A 24,210-nucleotide genomic window follows, 5' to 3' on the forward strand; every position below is an offset into this window, starting at 1 on the left:
AATTTTCCTCATTAACTAAGACTTCTTAATTTGATACCATTAGAATTAGTTACATTAAAAATTCTTATTTAGGTAACCAGGATATGAATTCTCCTTGATTACTTCCCCAACTGATTTTAAATGCAAAAGCACAAATATATAAACAAAAATAAACGTAAAACTTGACTTTCACATGATAAAAAATAAAGATTTTTAAAGAAACTTTCTTAACCTTAAAAAAAATATTTTAACAAACATTTGCAGCAATTAAATTCAATTAATTTAAGAATCAAGGAATTAAGAAAATTAAGACTTTTTTTCTATAGGTTTACTTAATATAAATATATATATATATATAATTACGTTATAACATACAGAGTTTCTAGATTAAGTAATAGTACATCAACTGACTTTGGTAATTGTAGTACTAACTCTTTTCACCAATTACAATTGATTTTCACTTAGTGTGGCTAATTGTTAGGAAAATAGGAAAACACCTTACTCATAAGTATCTTCTAACCTCGATTTAATGGCAAAATTCATTGCTGAGTTATGCTATGGCTTGGATAAATGAAATCCTTATGCTTACCATTTTTTACCCAGTATAGAGGAAACCTTGGAAGTTTTTTTTTAGCAATGTTGTTAATACCTACTTTTCAGAGGATTTTTCACATAAAAGTTTTTTTTAATTTTTATAAGGTTGGAGGATTAAAAAGAAATCACAACAGATACACATAGACATAGATATTTCCCCAGAATCAGGCTTATTTCACACTTAATAAAATATATTCCTTATAGACAACTGGTATGGTTTATTGATTACAGTTCTTGACAGTTGGTTTTTAGTAATATCTTTATGCTGTTTTGTTAGAGAGCTGTTTTAAGGCTTGATGGTACTACCACTACTGTTTTTTACTTTGTTTGGTCTTTATTTTCATTCAGAATTTTAATTTATTATTGTTTAAAACTGGAAGAAGTTTTTCTACATGATATAAATAGCTGTTTTTCATTTATTCATTCTTTGTGCAACTCATAGTGGAAGCTACAAGAATATTATGTGGTCTGAAAGAAAAGTTAATTCCTTCATAAGCGGGTGACCATTACAGATTTTAGCTTTTAGCCAAAATTGCAACCTCACTTCTTAAATCCATTATTGAGTCTCAGTTGAAAACTTACAATGGGCTTTTGGAACTTCAGTGACCAAGATCTTTTTGTATTTTTCTTTCTTTTTTTAAAATTTATTTTCTACATTTTAGCATTGTTGAATATTTGTTTCATTTTTTCTTCTAAAGTTAAATGTTTAGTTTTTTTTTAATTAGAAGAATCTGTGCAGTATCATACTAATATATTTCACTGTTTACTATTATTTAAAATTTCCCTCATTTCTCCTGTGCTCATTCTTTTTCTCATATTCAGCAAAAGTTTATTGAATGCTTATAATGTGTTTTTCCCCTTCCAAGTTGGACTCTCTTTTATAAATATCCACTATTATTTTTAAGGATTTATTTAAGTAAAATATCTGTGGCTGCTTTCCATTCTTAGAGTGCTTATTTCTTTTATTCCAGGTTAGTTTAAAGTGAATGAGACTTAGCATTCTATCATTAAAAGACAGTGTTGCATAGTGGGAGAGGCTGTGTAGAAGAATGGAAAGATGGAAAAAAGCACAGAATTTGAAATTTAAAATGAAAACTACAACAAGGTATCTAGGTTAATTATAGACTCCTTTACTTCGATTTTAGTCACCAATTATTTATTAAACTCTTATTCTATGCCAGGTTTTGGGGAAACCAAAGTAAGACTAAATACTTGCACTCCAGGTACTCACTTCCTAGCTTCATGGGTAGCAAAAATTAAGAAGCCCCTAAACACCAAATATTGGAGAGGGCATGGATCAATGTGATCTTTTATACTTTCTGGGAGTGTGTAAGTCAGTATAGCCACTCTTGAGCCAGTTTGACTTTATTGCACATTTACATATCCTATCACTCAGCAATTCTTATATCAAAAGCTACTTGTATTAAATGACTCATGTTATTTTCCTGTCCCAATTTGCCAAACTCTTTTTCTAATGGATTTCTAATTGATTATTCCTTATTAATAACTTATATCACATTAAAAAGTAGCTTCCTAAGAAAGACACTACGTTTATTGCGCCAATACGTATTTAGATGCTATGTCATTGTTTTCTTATACTATCTCTTAGTGAATTCAGATATTTATCATTAGAAGGAAGAAATTTTTCCAAGCATGTATGTCTTTGATTTTTCCTTTGCTACTCTTCCTCTATGTTTATTATCATTGACATTTGTTCTTTCTGAAACTTTGCATAAAGCTTTTCTACATGTCATTTATTTAAAATTTTCTTTGCATTCAACTCTCAGTATATTCTTTGTAGCTTAGAGGATTTTCCATGTTGAAAACTCTGAACTACCCTTTTAAGAATACTGCACAACAGATTCCCTTTATACTGTTTTATATATTTCCAGCAGTCATTTATGTTGTCTTCCTATACAATTACTATACAAGATCTTCAAATTTGATAACCTTGCAAACCTAATTTTGAACTGTTCTCATTACTATACTGTCCATCAATTAGAAATCTTGCAGAATGTTACTGGAAGCAAATGTATAATTGACTCCAGTTTGCTCACTAAACATCAACTGGCCTCTTGACTTGTTTGTTTATTAATGCTTTTTCTGACTGTTTTCTCTTTTTGGTCAAATTTGTCTCTAAGAGAATGAATATCTAGAAAGATATGTTATAGTATCATCTTGCTTGCTTTGTTCTTAGTCTTGTGTGCAATAAAGCCCTTAATGAAAGCCTTTGATATTGAGGTCATCTAAGCAATTTTTCTGTGTTTGAGTCTAAATGAACAAAACATATTCAAAGAAATATGTTTCTAGCCATGCCTAGGAGACTCTACAAGTACTTTTGCCAAAATATATACCCTGAAAGTGATACGATCAGTAACTTTTTTCTTTACTGACATGTTCGTCATTTTTTCATCTTTCTCTGGAAACTTAGAAAGAGGTGATTCACTCTGATAAATATATGGACATTGAGTTTGAGGGACAGAAGGAAGTTATGTTAATATTGAAACTGGAATGATTTATTTCCCCTTTTGTGTAGGTATGACATCATACATTTGGTTTCTTTTATTTCAGAAGTTACTTTTAAATAGTTACATCATGGTGATTATTATCCATGATGTAAATATAAACAAATCTTTTCTAACGAAGTACATTTTACTGCAGTGTTATACCATCTGACACAGTGGCAATGTTTATTACTATTAATATATAATATAGCCATTTCCAGAAATACCAGGCTAATTTGTGGCTGTTATTTGTGAGGTTTTTGTAGGAGGATTTGATAATTTGCTTTTCACTTCATTTTTTCCATTCATTTCTCATTAGTCTTTACTTTCTGAAAGTAAATCTGAATTATACCTTGGATTTTCAGTACAGTTCCTGCATAGGTCAAAACAATGGGTGAGATAGAAATCATTCTTTTAAAACTCTAAATGCTTACAACATCAAACTAAACTATTCAGGAAACACTACTGTATTCTTGCTTTCCAGGCCAATAAGGCAAATTGGTGGGGCATGGTAGTAATACGAACAAAATCATGTATTTGACTCTGGGCATCTACCATCTAGATGACCATCTACACAGCTGTAGGCTCCGAGTTACAAAGGTAAAGTCATCAAAAACGGTTGGTGAGATTTAATGCAGCCTCTCATTGCTTTAAAAACAAAAATTCTGAGTCTTTAGAACCATAGCAAGTCAAGAATGATGACATACTGACTGGGAGGAAAACAATTGTGCTTACATCTGCAGAGAGAAAAATATATTAAGTTTTTCAAATAGAGTAAATGTAGTAAATAAATTATTTAATATAAAATTCATTTAAATATTCTTTTAGCACTGGAACCATTGTTTCAATGGAAAGAAGCTTTGTATATCATGTAAAAGAGAGGATAAAGCACCAAAACTGGAGGGTATATAGTTGTGACTACATTCTAATTTTTGACCTTGGCCAAATCACTATGAGTCTTAGTTTTTCAAATAGGTAGAGTGAAGGAGTTGGGTTTGCTTTGGATGTTGTTTCAACCTTTCAAGTTTTGTGAAACTGTGACTGAGAAGTGGTTTTATAATATTTAGTGAATTCAGAGGTCTCACATTATAAAATTAAAATGTCCAAGTGATTCATAGGTTTCATAATTTGTTGTTTCTTTTGCTTATTTGCTTTAACTAGCTTTTAAAAGGCATTTAACTCTTCAGGCAATAAGAATTTTGCATTTATGAGCATGTTTCCTGTGAGATAATCAAAGAACAAAGTGCATGACATGCAAAGATAAGGGGCTGGAGATCAGGGAATGATGATGGTTTTGAACATTATAGAAATGGTGCTCCTCTATTGAACACAACTTAAATATTGAATGTCCAGGCTGTAAGCATTTTTTCACTGTTTGTATCAATTACATTTCATTAAGATCAGGCACCAATTAAAAGCCTCCTGAATAAAGTATAAAATGAAATACTGATTGGTCAGAAAGCATTATGTTGGCATTAAGGTCAGCTGGAGAGATGAAAATTTCAAGACAACTTGGTCTTATGGTGATGGACAGTGTCTCTTCTGTTTGCCTGTGTGCCTTCCTTAAAAGAACAGCACAAACAAGGAATTGTAATCTTATTTAATTATAGAGAAGAATAACTTCTCAATGTCATTTTTGTCAGATGTAAAGACTTCATGTTAGTAGCACTATAGGAAACCATTTCAAAATTACTCATGGCCTGGTTGTGAAATGGCTTTGAAATGCCTATAATTGTTGATTGAGAGGTGCTTGAGTTATGAGGTCAGGAAGTAGCTGAAACCAAACCTAGAGCAGTGAAGACTCCAAATATGTTTATGCTAGTAACATAGTAGTTTACGTTTCTGAAATTATGTTAATCCAAATTAAGTGACAATTGTGATTAACATTTTTATTTTACATTTTTTGTTTTATTAATTATAGTACTTAGACACATGATGACACTACTGTAACATCAAAGGCATATAAAATTCACAGTTACAGCTTAGCAAAAGAAAAATTCATTCTCTCAAGCCTATAATATTTTTTGAGCACTTACTTTGTGCCAAGTATTCTTTTTTTTTTCCTCTTTTTTTTTTTTTTTTTTTTTTTCGTATGGGTAGGCACTGGAAATTGAACTTGGGTCTCTGGCATGGCAGGCAAGAAGTCTGCCTGCTGAGCCAGTGTGGCCCGCCCTGTGCCAGGTATTCTTTAACTGGGGATTAACAGGTCTCTGCCTTAAACAGTCAGCAATAAAAAAGTATACTAATGCACATATAGAATACAGTAGCAGATAGTGATAGTTTTATAAAGAACAACAGAGAAGAGTTATGAATTTGATAGTGAGTGCTGGTAGGGTTGAGGTCACTGCTGTAGATAGGGTGAACTTTCTGAGAGAATATTTTGTTAGACTTGAAAATGAAGTCAGGTAGGAAACCATGTGAATATCTTGGGAGAATGACCTGGGTAGCGAGAATAGCAAGTGGAGCAAAGAAGATTAATATGTCCAAGGAGCAAGAAAAAAGACTAATGTGAATAGAGATGTGTGTTGGGGGGTACCTTGTGTGGCATATGGGTAGAGGATTTGTACACAGGGTAGGCAAGGCAAAACTGTTATTTTCTTTTAATCAACAAGGAGGGCCTAGGGCTAAATAAAGTAACTTTGCCTGACATTGTCTCATAAATAATGAAAGCCCTTTCCAAGAGTATGAAACCTTTTCTAATGGAAGAAACTAGCTTAAGAACATTCCTTATTTAACCTCTTATTCCATTTCTGTTGGATTTTTTTTTCATTTTAATATAGAAAATGTCTAATAGGCCGTAGATCATTTCTTTTTGAGAAGAGAAAAGGTTTATTTAGCAAAGTCTAGCCTTGCGAAGGAAGGACAGTGCTTAAATCTGTCTCCCCTAACAGGAAAAACTTTCAGTGTTTTATAGCAGTCAAACAAAGGCAGGTAGACTTAAAATAATGAGCAAGGTGGTTTGAGATGTTGGAGGTCAGAGAGAGTCTAATTATTGAGTACGTGCAGAATTATTACATGCTTAGGCTACATGTTCAGGTCAGGTGGGCCAACTCCAATTAGAATTGGCTTGGTTCAGTAAGATATAAGGAATATGGGATGTTTAGTTCTGGGCTGACTCATATTAATCAATAAGGGGCTGCATGCAACTATCCCCAATTTCAGGGAACTACATGCAAGAGCTCTTGACTTCAGAGGGCAATGTGCAAGAGCTCCCAACTTCAGGGGGTTACGGGCAAGAGCACCTAACTTCAGGGGACTATGTGTAAGGATACCTGACTCTCTAGATCATTTACTGATATTAAATACAGTGAGAGTCAATTTTGTATGTATGTGTACATGCTTGTGCATGGGTATATTTGTGTTTGAGTGTATATATGTGCATGTGTGTTTTGCTTTGAAAGAGGGATTTAAGTTTGAATATTTGGAGATTAATCATGAATGTCCCAAGTTGAAATAATCTTTCAGTATTTCTCTGCCCAATATTTTTGTTCCACCCATGACATTTTGATGTGTTCATTGGTATTTGGCAGAAGGTTATTTTGAGTGCTCACAGGTATGTGATATTTTTATCAGATACATATTTGTTCTTAATGAGCTAAAGCTTATACAGACATTTTGAAAGATGCTTGTGATTAGAAAGTCTAGCAAATAACATTGTGGATCATACATTATTCATGCATGGGAGGAAATATGGCTCTCCTGTTGCATTTTTATGAAATACAACATTTTTCCTTATGCCCTCAGAATTATGAAAAATATTGCAATGTGTTTAGACTGTCTGACCTGTGAAACATTGAGCACTGAGTAGTGATATATAGTAGTGATATATTTAGATTTCAGACTTCACATTTGGGTAACTACTGTTGAATTTATATTATAAATGTTAATGCTTTTAATCTTCAAATTAACATTTGAATATTAATTTTCTTTTCCTAAGCTCTTTTTTGCTATTTTCATTTGTTTTGTCGTGTGATATATGGCTAAAAATTGATTGCAGCTAACTGGCAGTTTTATATTGCTTAGTGAAATGGAGGGCCTACCAAGACTCTAACCCATATCAATGCATATTTCAATAACATTGTCAAAAGAGGTAACACAACCCAGTCCAGTTAACTGAAAAGTTTAGGCCATCCCCTATAAGAAATACAGGGTCAATTGTAGATCTCAATGAAAAAACAGAGGATTGATATCCATTTTCAGATATAAAGGTTTCTTATTTAAGAGAAAAAGCGATTTTTGTCTTTGTTGCTTGTGCCAGTTTCAATCTGTGGTGGACCCCAGAAAAGCCATGTTCTTTAATTCTCATTCAATATCGCTGGGAGGGAGCATTTTGATTATGTCCATGGAGATGTGACCCACCCAATTGTGTGTGGTAACTTTTAATTAAATGATTTCCATGGAAGTGTGTCTCCACCCATTGAAGGTGGTGTTGATTACTGGAATCCTTTAAAAAAGGAAACATTTTGGAGCGAGTCCCTTTTTTGTAGAGCCATGAGAAAGCCAGCAGATGCCACCATGTTTCCCATGTGCCCTTCCAGCTGAGAGAGAAATGTTGAACATCATTCGCTTTCCTGAACCAAGGTATCATTCCCTGGATGCCTTAAGTTAGACATTTTTATAGACTTGTTTTAATTGTGACATTAATAGAGTTGTTTTATCTCAGCCTTAGAACTGTAAACTAGCAACTTATTAAATTCATTTTTAAAAGCCATTCCGTTTCTGGTATATTGCATTCGGGCAGCTAGCAAACTAAAATATTGCTTCATAAGCCACAACTAGATAGAGCTAGTTGGTTGAATGTTAAAGATGTATTGACTCCATATTATGAGAATTTTCTAATGAATAAGTCAATCCTGAAGTAGAAAAACTTTCTTTCGAGACAGTATCATTCCTAGAGATGCTTAATCAGAAGCTGAATTCCAGATGCTTAAACTTAATGTTGAACTGTCAGGTCTACATTCTTTAAATCTCACATTTCATGTCTTTCTAATGTAGTGTATAACTTCAGAGTTCTGGGTAGACTGTTTCTTCCAGTCTTGCTCTTTGGGTTACGTTTTTATACTTCATTTTAATGATTTTTGACTAGATGTCATTTCAGCCTTGATTTTCTTCTCTCCAACACAAGGGCAGTGGAAAACCTGTGCCATGGCTGTATCTAAAGCAGTTATTAGGTACTCTACCACCCTACCCACCATAAGATACTGGCTATCTTCTCTCTTTTCTCCTCTGCTCTGGTTTTTTGTGTTTTTCTGTTTCTTGTCTGTGTCAGACACTAGTACATGTGAGTATGAGTTAACTTTTTCAGTGGCCCCTAAGGCAAAAAAAGAAAGCTGGCTTTCTTTTCCTATAAAAGTTAATATGGGACTAAATCTATATTTCCTAATGGATTAAAGATCATCATGATTTTGTGAATTGATTGTGACTTAGATTTATGCTGATATTTGAATGCAGTTTTATATTTATTATTACTAATTAAATTTTATTATCAATTAATATTATTGAAAGCTTATGTATAAAGGACATTAGAAAAGATTCCTTCCAGTGTAAAATATTCATAATTTGTGTTCTTCTTTTTATATATTCAGAGCATGAATTTGTCTCTTTGATTGCAGTAGCCAAAATATGCTTATTCAGCATTTAATGAAATTTGTATCCAGGCACACAGGCCTATTTACATCTGATTATGAAATGTAAATGCCTCACATAATTTGGTATGCCTCATAGGCATACCTAGAGGAAAAAAAAAACTTATTCTCTCCCTTTAATAACTTTATTACTTCAGGTATTAGCTAACATTATTAAATTGTACAATTTAAAAAATTATTTTGCCATTCCCTTTGTCCCTCAGAAAAGAAACCTTCCCCACACACATGCACACTCTTATTCATTTCTTTCTCTTATTTTTGATTTGCATACTTTGTTGCTTAAGCCCCTGTATAATACCAAGGGCTTGTCCTTTGTCATTTTCAACTTTTTAACTTTCATTAATTGTCATTTGAATATTTAATCATTATTAATATTGCCTACTATGCTTTGAACATGTTATACTGCAAGTGAAATATTTTCCATATCACAATCAAGGATTTTTTTAATTTTTCTTATGTTGTTTAAACCAAAACAAACCTAAGGTGGGGGCAGTTCCAGGAAGCAGAGCACACTTTAAAGGCAGGTTATAGTCAGGAAAGAAGAGTGTTTTAAAAAGGCATAGAAAACTTGGAGAATTTTGTTGGCAACAGAGACCATCAGGAGATAGAAATAGGGTAAGATATTGGGTAATTGGAGCTGAAGGGATACAGACTGTGCAACAAGACTGAATATAAAAACTTAGAAATGGACAACACAATACTACCTAACTGTAATACAATTACATTAAAACACTGAATGAAGCTGCATGTGAGAATGATAGAGGGGGGAGGGCTGGGGGCACAAATGAAATCAGAAAGAAAGATAGAAGATAAAGACTGAGATGGTATAATCTAGGAATGTCTACAGTGTATAATGATAGTGACTAAATGTGCAAATTTAAAAAGTGTTTTTGCATAAGGAAGGAAGGGCAAAGGACTGCCATTACTGCAGGGTGCCGGAAATAGATGATAATAAATATTTTAAAATTTCAACTTAGGTGTGAGAGTAAAGCAAAAAATGTTTATTTAGTACAAAATTTATATTTTGACTAGTGCGTTTCCTAATATAATTTATGTAGATAGCTTAATTGAATACCATAAGTACATGGAACCTTGAGTAGGACATGAGATTTTATTGGTTTGTCTAGGAGTGATGCCCTGATAAATCCCAGAGTGATTTGAACAGTGAATAAAAAAGTATTTGCAAAGTCCCCTTCAGGGAATGATGAGAACAGGGGAAAAATTCAACTTCCCCAAGTTGATTTCTTGATATTCTAACAAGCAGTGTGGACAACAAAAGCTATAGGCTGAGCCCCCAGTCTTGAGGTTTGTTCAAATGAAACTTAACCCCACAAAGGATAGGTCAAGCCTACTTAAAATTAGGCCTAAGAGTCACCCCCAAGAGAACCTCTTTTGTTGCTCAGATGTGGCCTCTCTCTCCAGCCAACACAACAAGCAAACTCTCCGCCCTCCCCCTGTCTACATGGTACATGACTCCCAGGGTTGTAGACCTTCCTGGCAATGTGGAACAGAAATCCTAGAAGGAGCTGAGACTCAGCATCAAGGGATTGAGAAAACCTTCTCGACCAAAAGGGGGAAGAGTGAAATGAGACTGTCAATGGCAGAGAGATTCCAAACAGAGTCGAGAGGTTATCCTGGAGGTTATTCTTGTACATTAAATAAATATCACCTTGTTATTCAAGATGTAATGGAGAGGCTGGAGGGAACTGCCTAAAAATATAGGGCTGTGTTCCAGTAGCCATGTTTCTTGATAATGATTGAATAATGATATAGCTTTCACAATGTGACTGTGTGATTGTGAAAACCTTGTGTCTGATGCTCCTTTTATCTACCTTGTCAGCAGACGAGTAGAACATGTGGAATAAAAATAAATAATAGGGGGAACAAATGTTAAAATAAATTTAGTTATAAATGCTAGTGATCAATGAAAGGGAGTGGTAAGGGGTATGGTATGTATAAATTGTTTTTCTGTTTTCATTTTATTTCTTTTTCTGTATAGATGCAAATGTTCCAAGAAATGATCATGATGATGACTATGCAAGAATGTGATCATATTGTGAATTACTGATTATATATGAGAATGTAATGATCAAAATAGGAATGTTTTCATTTGTTAGGAGTTTTTTGGTATTTAAAAAAATAAAATTAAAAAAAAATTAAAAAGTAAAAAAAGAGGCATAGAGAATAAACCCAAGTTGGCTAATTAGGGAGAGGATAGGCTAATTTGTCTCCCAGAAAATCAACTAGGGGTCAGGCAGAAACTGTCTGTAACAATTGATTTGGGGCTCTGGAAATTGGAGCGGGGGGTGGGGGGGTGGGGGGCATGCTTGGCAATACTCAGGAAAGTATAGGATGAAGAGATGGGAAAGTTGCTGTGAGAGATCATGAGACTCTTCCCTCAGCTCCAGTGCTGGTGTCCATTCCCCAACTCAGGAGAGAAAGTGTCCAATTCACCAGTCTCTGGCAGATGGGTGACTCCAAAATGAAAAGACAGCAGAAAGTCCATTCTCCCAAGATAAAGGTTGGATATGATCTAGCACTGTGCCGGCATTTGGCCAGCGAATTTGGATTGCTGGAGCCAGCAGCAGTTTCAATCTGCCCCACCTGGTGTGGCTATCCCATTGTCTGGTGTCCACAGCTGAAAATGGTTGGCCTTTGCAGGGCTGAGGGGAATAGATTGCTGAAGAGAACCACCCCCTGGCAGGTAAGGAAAACACACCTCTGGGAAGACATCTGGTGTCTTTAATTGACCTTCTCCCTGAGTACTGTGTAATTGGTGTGCATGCTCTTCATGTGCCCTGGCCCACCCGTGTTTGGGTAATACTGACAAACCAAGTGTCCAAGAATAGCATTAACGCAAACCCAATCACAACAGAAGCTTTGACTAGAGAGAATCTGAACTTCATTGTAAACTCATCAAGATAATCCAAAGTCCACACATCAGAAAAAAATGATAAACCATATTAATAAACAGGAAAATATGGCTCAGTCAAAGGAGTAAATAAAAAAGTCAGAAGAAATACAGAATCTGGAACAACTACTCAAAGATGTTCAAACACATCTCCTAAACTGATTCAATCAGATGGCTAAAAGGATAAGGGATCCTAAGAAGACACTGGGTGAGCATAAAGAAGAATTTGAAAACATGCAAAGAAAAATAACAGATCTTATGGGAATGAAAGGCGCAATAGATGAAATTAGGCATACACTAGAGGCACACAATACCAGATTTGAGCAGACACAAAAAGGATCAGCGAGATAGAAGACAGAACATCTGACTTTGAACAGACAAGAAAAAAATAATGAGGAAAATTAAGCAGGGAACTCAGTCTTGGAACTGACTGACAAAACAAAGCACACAAACATTCACATGTCATTGGTGTCCTAGAAGTAGAAGAGAAGGGAAAGGGGCAGAAGGAATATTTGAGGAAATAATGGCCAAAAGCTTCCCAACACTTATGAAAGGTATTGATATCCAGGTCTGAGAAGTGCATTGGACTCCAAACAGAATAAATTTGAATTGACCTGCAAGACACGTACACTGTTCAGATACCACAGACAAAAGGAGAATTCTGAATGCAGGAAAAGAAAGGTGATTGATTACATATATGGGATGCCTGATAAGGCTAAGTGCCGATTTGTCATCAGAAACCATGGAAACAAGAAGGCAATTGTATGATATAGTCAAGATACAGATAGAGCAAAATTGCCAGCCTAGAATTCTCTTTCTGGCAAAAGTGCCCTTCAAAATTGAAGGAGAGTTCAAGATAGTCACAGATAAGCAGAAGCTGAGAGAGTTCATTAACAAGAGTCCTACTCTATGAGAAATACTAAAGGGAGTCCTACAGACTGAAAGGAAAGGACAGGAGAAAGAGGCCTGGAGGAGAGTGTAGAAATGAAGATTATCTATAAGGGTAGCTAAAATGGTAAAAAGACAGACAAAAATGATATATGACATATAAAAACCAAAGGATAAAATGGTTGAAATAAATACTGCCTTTACAGTAATATCATTGAATGTTAATAGATTAAACTCCTCAGTCAGAAGACTGAGGGATAAGGGATATTAAGAAGACACTGAGTGATCATAAACAGAATTTTAATGGTCAAATGGAGAAAACATATATGATTCATCTGCATGCTATCTATGAGAGACTCACCTTAGACCAAAGGATACAGGTAGGTTGAAAATAAAAGCTGGAAAAAGATTCCAAACAAACAATATGAAAAAAAAAAAAACAGGGATAGCTATACAATATCTAATAACATAGACTTTAAATGCAAAACTGTTAGAGAGTAAGAAGGGCATTATATATTTAAAAAGGACAATCATAAATATATATATGTGTGTGTACCTAACCGGGTGCCCCAAAATACATGAAGTAAACACTACCAAAACTGAAGGGAGAAATAGATATATCCTCAATAATAGTTGGGACTTCAATACACTACTCACATCATTAGATAAAACATGTAGACAGGATCAATAAGGAGATAGAGAACTTGAATAATTTCATAAATGAACTAGACCTAACAGATATATACAGAACAGTGCACCCTAAAACAGTAGGCTTTACATTTTCTCAAGTGTTCATGGATCATTCTCCAGGGTAAAACTCATGTTGAGTCACAAAACAGGTCTTAATAAATTTAAAAAGATTGAAGTTCTACAAAGCACTTCTTCTGATCATATGCAATGAAGCTAGGAATCAGCAACAGGCAGAGAACTACAAAGTGCACAAATTTAGGAGGTTAAACAATAACCTCTTAAACAATCAGTGGGTCAAAGAAGAAATTAGAGCAGAAAAAAGGAAATTGAGAATAACAGCAACAAAATGAAACAATAGGATCATCAAAACCAGAAGTTGGTTCTTTGAGAAGTCAGTTTTATCCCAGGAGTGCAAGGGTGGTTCAATACAAGAAAAAATCAATTAATGCAATGCACAACATTAACAAATCAAAGAAGAACTACATGCTCATCTTGATTGATGCAGAAAAAATATTTGACAAAATCCAATATCCATCATTGGTAAAAACATTTTGAAAGATAGGAATAGAAGGAAACTTTCTCAACATGATAAAAGCATGTACAAAACCTAATAGCTAGCATTGTCCACAATGGTGAAAATTGAAAGTTTTCTCACTGAGATCAGGAACAAGATAAGGATACCCACTGTCGCTACTGTTATTCAACATTGTGCTCCAAGTTCTAGCTAGAGCAGATAAGCAAGAAAAAGAAATAAAAGGATTCAAGTCAGAAAGGAAGGAGTATAACTTTTACTGTTTGCAGATGATATGATCCTATACCTACTAAGTCCTGAGAAATCTACAACAGAGTCACTAGACCTAATAAATGGTTCTGCAAAGTGACTGGATACAAGATAAACACACAGAAGTCAGTAGTGCTTCTATACACTACTAATGAACAATCTGAGGAAGAACTCAGGAAAAAAATTCACGTACAATAGCAACTAAAATAGTCATAAACTTAACCAAAATTGTAAAAGACCTGTAATTAGAAAACTACAAAGCATTATTTGAAAAAAAAAATCAAAGAACACCTAAATAAATGGAAGGACATTTTGTATTCATAGATTGGAAGGCTAAATATTGTAAGATGTCAATTCTGCCCAAACTAATTTACAGATTCATTGCAGTCCTAATCAAAATTCTGACAGCCTACTTTGCAGAATTGGAAAAGCCTATTATCAAGTTTATATGAAAAGGTAAGGGGCCACGTATAGCCAAAAATATCTTGAAAAAGCAAAATGATGTTGGAGGACTCTCACTTTCTGACCTTAAAAGCATATTAAAAGCTACAATGGTAAACACAGCATAGCATTTGCATATAGATAGACATATTGACCAATGGAATCACATTGAGAGTTCAGAAACAGACCCTCACATCTATGATCAATTGATTTTTTGACAAGTCTGCCAAGAGCAGTCTTTTCAACAAATGGTGCTGGAAGAATTGGATAGCCATATCTACAGGATGAAAGAGGATCCTTGTCCTATACTTTATGCATAAATTAACTAAAAATGGATCAAAGCCTAAATATAAAAGCCAGAATAAAACTCTTAGAAGAAAATGTAGGAAAGCATCTTCAACATCTTGTGGTAGGACTGGCTCCTTAGACCTTATGCTCAAATATAAGCAACAGAAGAAAAAATAGATACATGGGACCTCCTGAAAACTGAATATTTTTGCATTTAAAAGGGCTTTGTCATAGTGAAAAGACTGCCTACTCAAAGGGAGAAAATCTTTGGAAATCACATATCTGATAACAGTTTAATATATAGGATATGTGAAGAGATCCTACAACTCAATGATAAAAAGACAACCCATTTAAAAATGGGCAAAACATGAATTGATATTTTTCCAAAGCAGATAAATGGCTTATAAAAACACTTGAAAAGATGTTTAACATCAATAGGTATTAGGGAAATGCGAATGAAAACTACGCTGAAATATCACATCTACTAGAATGGTCACCGTTAAAAAAACAAAACTGCAAGTGTTGGAGAGGATGTGGAGAAGTAGGAGCACATATTCATGGTTTATGGGTAAGTAGAATGGTATAGCCACTGTGGAAGACAGTTTAGTGGTTCCTCAGGAAGCTAAATATAGAACTGCCATATGATCAAGCAATCTTGCTGCAAGGTATATATTCAGAAGGATTGAAAGCAGGAATGTGAACAAACATTTGTACACAAATGTTCATGGCGTTATTTCTGTCAAAAGATGGAGATGACTCAGGTGTCCCTCAACCGATGAATGGATAAACAAAATGTGGTATATACCTATGATGGAATATTATGTAGCTATAAGAATAAATGAAGTTGTGATGTATGTGAGTACATGTACGTCTGTTGTGTGAAATAAGTCAGAAACAAAAGTCAAATATTGTATGACCTCATTAATATGAACTAAATACAACTAGCAAACTCATGCTGCTATTATTTAGTACATAGGCTACCATAAGACAGAATGTGGGTAGAGAATGGGAAATGATGCTTTATTTGTATAGAATATATAGTAAGCTTGATTATAATGTTTGGAAATGAATGAAGGTGATGCTGTTAGTGTAACAGCAATGATAAGTGGACAAGTGGGTGTGATTGTGGTTGAAAGGGAAAGTTTAGAGTCATGTATGTCACTAGAAGAACAACCAGAGGATGAAACATGGAAATGAGTAATAGGGGGAACCCTCTTCTGGGTTAAAATATTCTAGAATTAATTGTGGCAATGAATGCACAACTCTGTGAATATACATACTAGAAGACATTCATTGTATAATTTAGATGGACTTTATGGTATGTGAATTTATCTCAATAAACTGCTTTAAAATCCCAACAACTTATTTTTCAGAAATAGAAAAACCAATAAGCAAATGTATCTGGAAGGGCAGGGTGCCCCGAATTGCTAAAAACATCTTGAGGAAAAAAAAACGAAGCTGGAGGTCTCGCGCTGCCTGACTTTAAGGCATACTATGAAGCCACAGTGGTCAAAACAGCATGGTATTGGCATAAAGATAGATATATCGACCAATGGAATCGAATAGAGTGCTCAGATATAGACCCTCTCATCTATGGACATTTGATCTTTGATAAGGCAGTCAAGCCAACTCACCTGGGACAGAGCAGTCTCTTCAATAAATGGTGCCTAGAGAACTGGATATCCATATGCAAAAGAATGAAAAAAGACCCATCTCTCACACCCTATACAAAAGTTAACTCAAAATGGATCAAAGATCTAAACATTAGGTCTAAGACCATAAAACAGATAGAGGAAAATGTTGGGAGATATCTTATGGATCTTACAACTGGAGGTGGTTTTATGGACCTTAAACCTAAAGCAAGAACACTGAAGAAGGAAATAAATAAATGGGAGCTCCTCAAAATTAAACACTTTTGTGCATCAGAGAACTTCATCAAGAAAGTAGAAAGACAGCCTACACAATGGGAGACAATATTTGGAAACGACATATCAGATAAAGGTCTAGTATCCAGAATTTATAAAGAGATTATTCAACTCAACAACAAAAAGACAGCCAACCCAATTACAAAATGGGAAAAAGACTTAAACAGACACCTACCAGAAGAAGAAATACGGATGGCCAAGAGGCACATGAAGAGATGCTCAATGTCCCTGGCCATTAGAGAAATGCAAATCAAAACCACAATGAGATATCATCTCACACCCACCAGAATGGCCATTATCAACAAAACAGAAAATGACAAGTGCTGGAGAGGATGCGGAGAAAGAGGCACACTTATCCACTGTTGGTGGGAATGTCAAAGGGTGCAACCACTGTGGAAGGCAGTTTGGCGGTTCCTCAAAAAGCTGAATATAGAATTGCCATACGACCCAGCAATACCATTGCTAGGTATCTACTCTAAGGACTTAAGGGCAAAGACACAAACGGACATTTGCACACCAATGTTTATAGCAGCGTTATTTACAATTGCAAAGAGATGGAAACAGCCAAAATCTCCATCAACAGAAGAGTGGCTAAACAAACTGTGGTATATACATACGATGGAATATTATGCAGCTTTAAGACAAGATAAACTTATGAACCATGTAATAACATGGATGGACCTAGAGAATATTATGCTGAGTGAATCCAGCCAAAAACTAAAGGACAAATACTGTATGGTCCCACTGATGTGAACGGACATTCGAGAATAAACTTGAAATATGTCATTGGTAACAGAGTTCAGCAGGAGTTAGAAACAGGGTAAGACAATGGGTAATTGAAGCTGAAGGGATACAGACTGTGCAACAGGACTAGATACAAAAACTCAAAAATGGACAGCACAATAATACCTAATTGTAAAGTAATCATGTTAAAATACTGAATGAAGCTGCATCTGAGCTATAGGGTTTTTTTTGTTTTTGTTTGCTTGTTGGTTTGTTTGTTGTTGTTGTTTTTTACTATTACTACTACTTTTATTTCTTTTCTTTATATTAACATTTTATATCTTTTTCTGATGTGTTGCTAGTTCCTCTAAACCGATGCAAATGTACTAAGAAACAATGATCATGCATCTATGTGATGATGTTAAGAATTACTGAGTGCATATGTAGAATGGTATGATTTCTAAATGTTGTGTTAATTTCTTTTTTTTTTTTTTCCGTTAATAAAAAATAAAAATAAAAAAATAAAAAAAATAAAAAAAATAATTGCACCGCATAAGACACTGCTGAAAGATTCAGTCCTCTCAGGTTCTGGGGCCTGCTGGGAGAGAGAACTGGAGGTTTTGTTTTGTGGTATCTGTCACTTCTCCTGAGTTAATGGTATAACTTGAGAGAATAAAAAAAAAAAAATAAATAAACTGCTTTAAAACAAACAAAAGTAAGGAACAGTATTTTCCTGAGCCTTTATTTAATAAGTGAGAAAGTAAACTTCTTTGATAGAAGCAAAAAAATTGAGAGCAGCGAGTTACAAAGAATAGAGGTAGAAACATCATAAAGGAGGATTGAGTTTTAATTACATTAATTATATTTTTGTATTATGAGAGATAACCAAGAGCAAGTTGGATATAGGAATATAGCACAAGCAGTGAGCAGGCGTGTTGCCAATTGAGAGGCTCTAACGTAATTGTATGAGTAGGAAATTTACTTTTATTGACTTCAAATCATATGGTTTTGGTCCATAATAGGTAGTCATTAAAAATGTTTTGAGTAAGGGAGCAAATTAATCATAGATAAATGAGTAGGCCAGTTTAAAAAGAACAGGGTAGGTTGATTATATTAAATGTTTTTCATTGAGTCTTCCAAATCCTACATTTTAATTTGTGCATATTAAAAGAAAATTTTTAACCTCATTTTACTATCTTGAGCCTATTGTTTTTTTATTTTATCTTTATTTTGTTTTATTTATATTTGTTCATTGCCTTCAGTGTAACTACTCAGTTAATGGAATATAGCTATATTATGTACAGTCATATTTGTCATGCTCACTTTTGTTCTTTTGAGTTTAATACACCTGTAGCCTCTCCTGGTGGCCAATAGAATTAGCCATAGAGAATGTTTCTTAGTCAGCCTTGTGTACCTTTCTCACTGTGTCCAGTAGGCTCCTTCAGCCACCTCTGTCCATTGGGCATCATGTATAATGTCCAAAGTCAGCAATCCATGTCTCACATTGTCCTCACTTAGTGATATAATCATCAACACTCTCAATTTTAAACAATTTTCATTGCTCCCAAAAGAAAAATAACTGGAAATACACCCTCGCCAGATAGAAAATCCAAACCTCCCCTTCACTGTTGTCCTCCTTCCCCTCCCCCCAATTATTTACTCCTGGTATTGCTGTGGTACTGTTGATGTCTTCCTGTTAAGCATAGACCATAGCAGGCAATAGTAGTTTTCCCCCTATTATACCCTAATATTATTAACTCTTTGTGTAATACTCATTCTTTGGAAATAGTTGATGCAGAACCTTTTTTTTATTTGTAATGTTAATCAGTGGGACACATGGGTCTATACAACCCATTTAAATCATGTTCACATTCAATATGGGAATATTACTTAGAGACCCACTAATGGACTGCCTTCACGTCTATCCACTCCCTTACATTTAAATTCAACCTCGTTAGATAACTGTTCACCCATCTCTAGTTTCCATGTATCTCTGAGTCCCCTATATTCTGTATTATAAGCCTCTGAGATTACCTTTACCAAGGTCATAAAAGCAAAATTATACAATATCTATCCTTTTGTATATGGCTTATTTCACTCACCATTATGTCCTCAAGGTTCATCCATGTTATTATGTGCTTCAGGATGTCATTTCTTCTTACTGCTACATAATATTCCATTGTACATATATACCATATTTTATTTATTCACTCATCTGTTGATTATGGATTATTTCCATCTTTTGGCAATTGTGAATCATGCTGCTATGATCATTGGTGTGCTGTATACATTTTTTAGGTCACTTTTTGATGTTCAAGTAGGTAAATTACAAAAACACATTTCAAATGTGTTTTATTGTGAAATTATTCAAAGAGGACTAATTCTTAAATCATTGTAACAATGAGGATGAACCAAAACGAGCAAGTCACTTCTTTTGCTGTCTTTACTGCTTTATGTTAGCTGACAGGCTGCCTGTGTTTGATTAAAAATATCGTCTGTAAAATTCATTAAGGTAGACCTTTAATTTCCCATGACAGTTAATGAAGCCCCTCCCCTCTTCTCCTCCCAAGCACACTTCAGGGTAACCTGCTATGGGAGACGTTTGTTTAGGGTTGCCTGTCAGAAAAGGTGCTACAACAAGTCAGTCGGGTTTGAAGTTTTGCAAACATACTTCCATCTCATTGAACGTTACAAAGGCTGTCACAATTTTCACTTCCCTCTGTTTTCACTTCTCTGTAGAAGAGAAACCATTTCAGATGTGTTAGATGAATTTTGTCATAGGCTTCAGAGCTTCTGTAGAAAGTTTTATTCATAATTTGGATTGAAGTGAGGAAGGAAACCTCTGCTGGTACTTTTGAAATCCTTCTAACAATTTATGTGAACTTTTTAATTTACCACACTAGTGGGGATAAGGTATCTTTTTCTTCCAAATATTAGTGATATCTCATGCTCTTTTTTTCTGCATCCTCTGTCTGAATAGGAAAGTATAAACTTTTCCTAATGACCTTGATATTTCTAAAATTTCTACTTATGTGTCCTTTTTATTTCTTTCTAGTCTTTGTAGTCTAAAGAATGATTCTACCAAACCAAATCTTAGGAATAATCTACCTAAGTTTTTACCTGTGAGTTAAATGAAATACATATATATGTGTGCTAGTTATATTTCAGATATTATATTATTTAGCAGATGATGAATGCTTCATTATATTATTTGATGGATGTCAATGATAAATACAAATAAGAGATGAGTTACTCCTCAAAATATACTTAGCACCCCAGCTCTGGAGAAGTTTGTACTTGGTTGTGACAAAGTAAGTGATATGTCCTGTGCAAAGACAAGAAGGGTATGGGTGCATTTCTAATGCAATCAGGAAACTCCTCTATAATTTAAATATATTAGTGTATCTGAAGAAACCATGATATTTGAATGTCCCTAAGACAGCTCATAGTGTCTCCCACACAAAAATGATTGAATTACTTAAGGGAACACATTCAGACAGCAGGCATTGCCCTTAATGAATCACTCTTTATCACAGCAAACTCCAGGAATATCTATCACCAAAGCCATAAAGAGTCAGATTATTAATGCAATCCTAGTGATTTTGCTTACATTGCTCACATTCAGTTTGCTACCAAAGTTTGATGCCATGCAAATATTTAATGTCTGGAATATTAATATTGTTTCCTGCTTGTATCTAGAAGTAAAAATGAAAATACATTTTGAAGCCTTGAATTTTCGATGAAGGTATAATTTTTTATATAAGGAAGTTAATAATGCTTTAATAATGCTTTATAAACATTTATAATGACTTACAAACATTTTAAATAATAGTTTACAAACATTCTGACTCAGAATGTATACTTAGACAATTAGATGATGCTAATTACTAGAACTAATTGTTTAAGTATACATTCTGGGTCGTATTTTTGCAATCTGCTTATGTATTTGTAAAGGTCACACGACTTCAAATGCGTTATAATAAAAGTAGCTAAAATTATTAAGCCGTAGTGATATCCCAACCATATTATAAATGATTTGCAGGTATTGTTTAATTCAGTCTTCACAGCAATTTATGAGGTAGATACCATTATATAACCATCCCCATTTTATAACTAAGGAAACTGAAACTTAGAGAGTTGAGATAACCTGACCATATCACATTATCGTAATTGGAGGAGTTAGAATTCAAGCTTAGGCAGAAGGACACCAGAGCTGTAGTTCTTATCTTCTATGCTATATTGCAAGTATATGTCTCCATTCCAGCATTTAAAATAGGAGGTTTCTCAGACTGTAGGATTCTCCCATGATGGCTCTATTTTGTCTGTTTAACTGTTGGTTATCATTTCAGTAGGATAGTTTGGAAGCTGTTCGTAAACATAATTCTTCTGTTGGAAAATTCGCTATTCAGTATTGTCATGGTAAGGTTCATGTGTCAACTTGGCCAGGTGGTGGTACCTGTTTGTCTGGTTGGGCAAGTGCTCCCAGTCTTTTGCTATGAGGACATTTCATAGAATTAAATCATGATCATATCAGCTAAATCCACTGCTGATTCCATTTGTAATCTGCCAAGGGGATTGTCTTCTCTAAAGAGTGATGCTTAATCTAATCACTAGAAGCCTTTTAAGGAGGATTCAGAAGAGACAGGCTCTCTTCCTGCTTTGGCCAGTGAGCCTCTCCTGTGGAGTTCATCCAGACACTCCATTGGAATCATCAGCTTTTCACAGCTTGTCCTACAGATTTTGGACTTTACGTTCCCACAGTTATGTGAGACACTTTTATAAATTTTATATTTACGAATATTTGCTGTTGATTCTGTTTCTCTAGAGAAGCCTAACTAATGCAAGTATTCAGTTCAAAAAATGAAGATGAAAAGACATAATATAACCAGCTCTGGATCCGAGAGACATTACAGGCCAGGTCAAGATCAGAACCTCAGAGCACTTTCTCTTGGTATTCTAATCTAATTGTTATGCCTCACTCTTCATTTTGCTTCTAAAAGATAAGACTCTACCATGATAAAGTACCACTCCACAACCACTATGATGGCTATTATTAATAAAACAGAAAATAATAAGTGGTGGTGAGTATATGGAGAAATTGGAACCCTCATGACATTGTCAGTAGGAATGTAAAATGATGCAGCTGCTGCAGAAAACAGTCAGTGGTTCCTCAAAAAATCTAATGTAGAATTACCATATGACCTGAAAATTCCACTTCTAGGTATATATCAAAAAAGATTGAGAATAGGGACTCAAACAGGTACTTATAACCTATCTTCATAGCATCTTTGTTCATATACTTCTACAATAAAATTTAAAACAAAACAAAACAGAAGATAAGAATTTTGAAATAGTTGGACCAGTTTAGAAGAAAACATTATTAATTTAATAGTTAATTTGGGTATGTTCATTTTCATAGCATAAGGACTTCATTATTTATTAAATGGAATTGTCCAGGATATACTTTCAAGCCCCCATTCAAAATATAATTTAATTTATTTAAAAGAAAACTTGTCTACACACATTAGGGACAGCTCTATTGTAGGAAAGAAGAAGCACTTAAATATTTTTTAAAATAGTACATTATTATTTCCATTAGTTTTGGTCTTGGTAGGAAGTAAAATGAAAACTTTCAAAAATCTATAGTACTCCCTGCAGAAAAGTCTTTATAAATATTCTCCATCAGCATTACCTTCTGGACATGCATTTCCTTGTATTTTGTAACATTATATTGCTTTGTTTGTTTGTTTGTTTTTTGGGTGCATAGTCTGGGAATCAAACCTGGGTCTCAGGCATGGAAGGCGGGTATTCTAACCACTGAACTACCTGTGCACCCTATATTGTTTTGTTAACTTCTTCTTTGTGGGCCATTTTTTCCCCATGAGATATAATAATTATAATATTCTCAAATATATAAGTCTTCATAACCTTCATATGGATAAGTTTTAAAGATATCTATCTTCCAATGTATGATGTATTCCTTACTCCTCATTTTAAAGCAGGAAGACAATTCCAGCCTATCTGGGCCATTTGTTAGTGCAATTTTGCCAAGCTTATTTTTATATTAGGAAGAATAATACATGTACATATTTATTTGGATAAGTTTTAGTAAAGGATTAGCAATTTGTTTCAGAACATTAATTTTTTTAAAAATCACTTATTTGTACATTTAATGTTTGTGCCTTTCTAAAAAAAAGAGGAGGCAGCTGATAGAATGTTTTGTTTGTAGAGCTGTTTAAAACTGAGGGTGTGGGGAAACAATGCCAGAAATGATTATAAAAGAAAAGTAATAGGCTTATTTAATTTTTCTTACTCATTTCTCTTAATATACCTATAAATATATCTAGTACCTTTAATATCATGAGGAGAGAGAAGTAAATGAAATGATTTTTCTGTATGGTGGATGATTCTATGGTACAGTGATTCGTGAGTAGACTTGTTTGTAGTGTTCAAAGTTTCATTACACCACTCATAAAGGAAAAATCATTTTAGGCTTTTAAATTTAGTTTGTCATTTTCTTGAGCTGATTATTTTAAAATAATAATGCCCCTTCCCTTTTAAAAAAAAGTATTGGTATTGCAAACCTTTTGTATAATTTTTTTCTAATATTTGCAATATCCCTCAAGCTAGTCTGTGAATTTTTTTTCTGGTGCCCTGGAATTCCTCTTCTTCAGGTATTGACAGAATCATTAAAAATGCCTGAAGCTTCATGATTGCTTTTCCAGTGCCACTTTCATTGCTCTTTATCATTATATTTAGTTATGTTTCATCTAGTTTTCAATATATGTGACAAGGTTCATATCCCAGCCAACTGGAATGAATTTGATAGCTGAGCATTTCA

The 24,210-nt window shown here is 34.2% G+C and overlaps 1 protein-coding gene across 4 annotated transcripts in view; it reads left to right on the forward strand.

The window, feature by feature from the left end:
- Nucleotides 1-24,210, forward strand: part of EXOC4 (exocyst complex component 4) — a 970,332-nt gene that overhangs the window by 456,007 nt on the left and 490,115 nt on the right. The window contains exon 11 of one of the 4 annotated variants that reach the window (XM_077136248.1): nucleotides 1,545-1,650. The exons of the other annotated variants lie outside the window; for them this stretch is intronic. Within the exon in view, the coding sequence (XP_076992363.1) occupies nucleotides 1,545-1,554 (10 nt within the window). The 3' untranslated portion in view covers nucleotides 1,555-1,650. Of the gene's footprint in view, nucleotides 1-1,544; nucleotides 1,651-24,210 lie in introns of those variants that run through there. 4 annotated transcript variants of the gene reach the window in all.

This window comes from Tamandua tetradactyla, chromosome 1, assembly GCF_023851605.1.
Source record: "Tamandua tetradactyla isolate mTamTet1 chromosome 1, mTamTet1.pri, whole genome shotgun sequence".
NCBI lineage: Eukaryota > Metazoa > Chordata > Mammalia > Pilosa > Myrmecophagidae > Tamandua > Tamandua tetradactyla.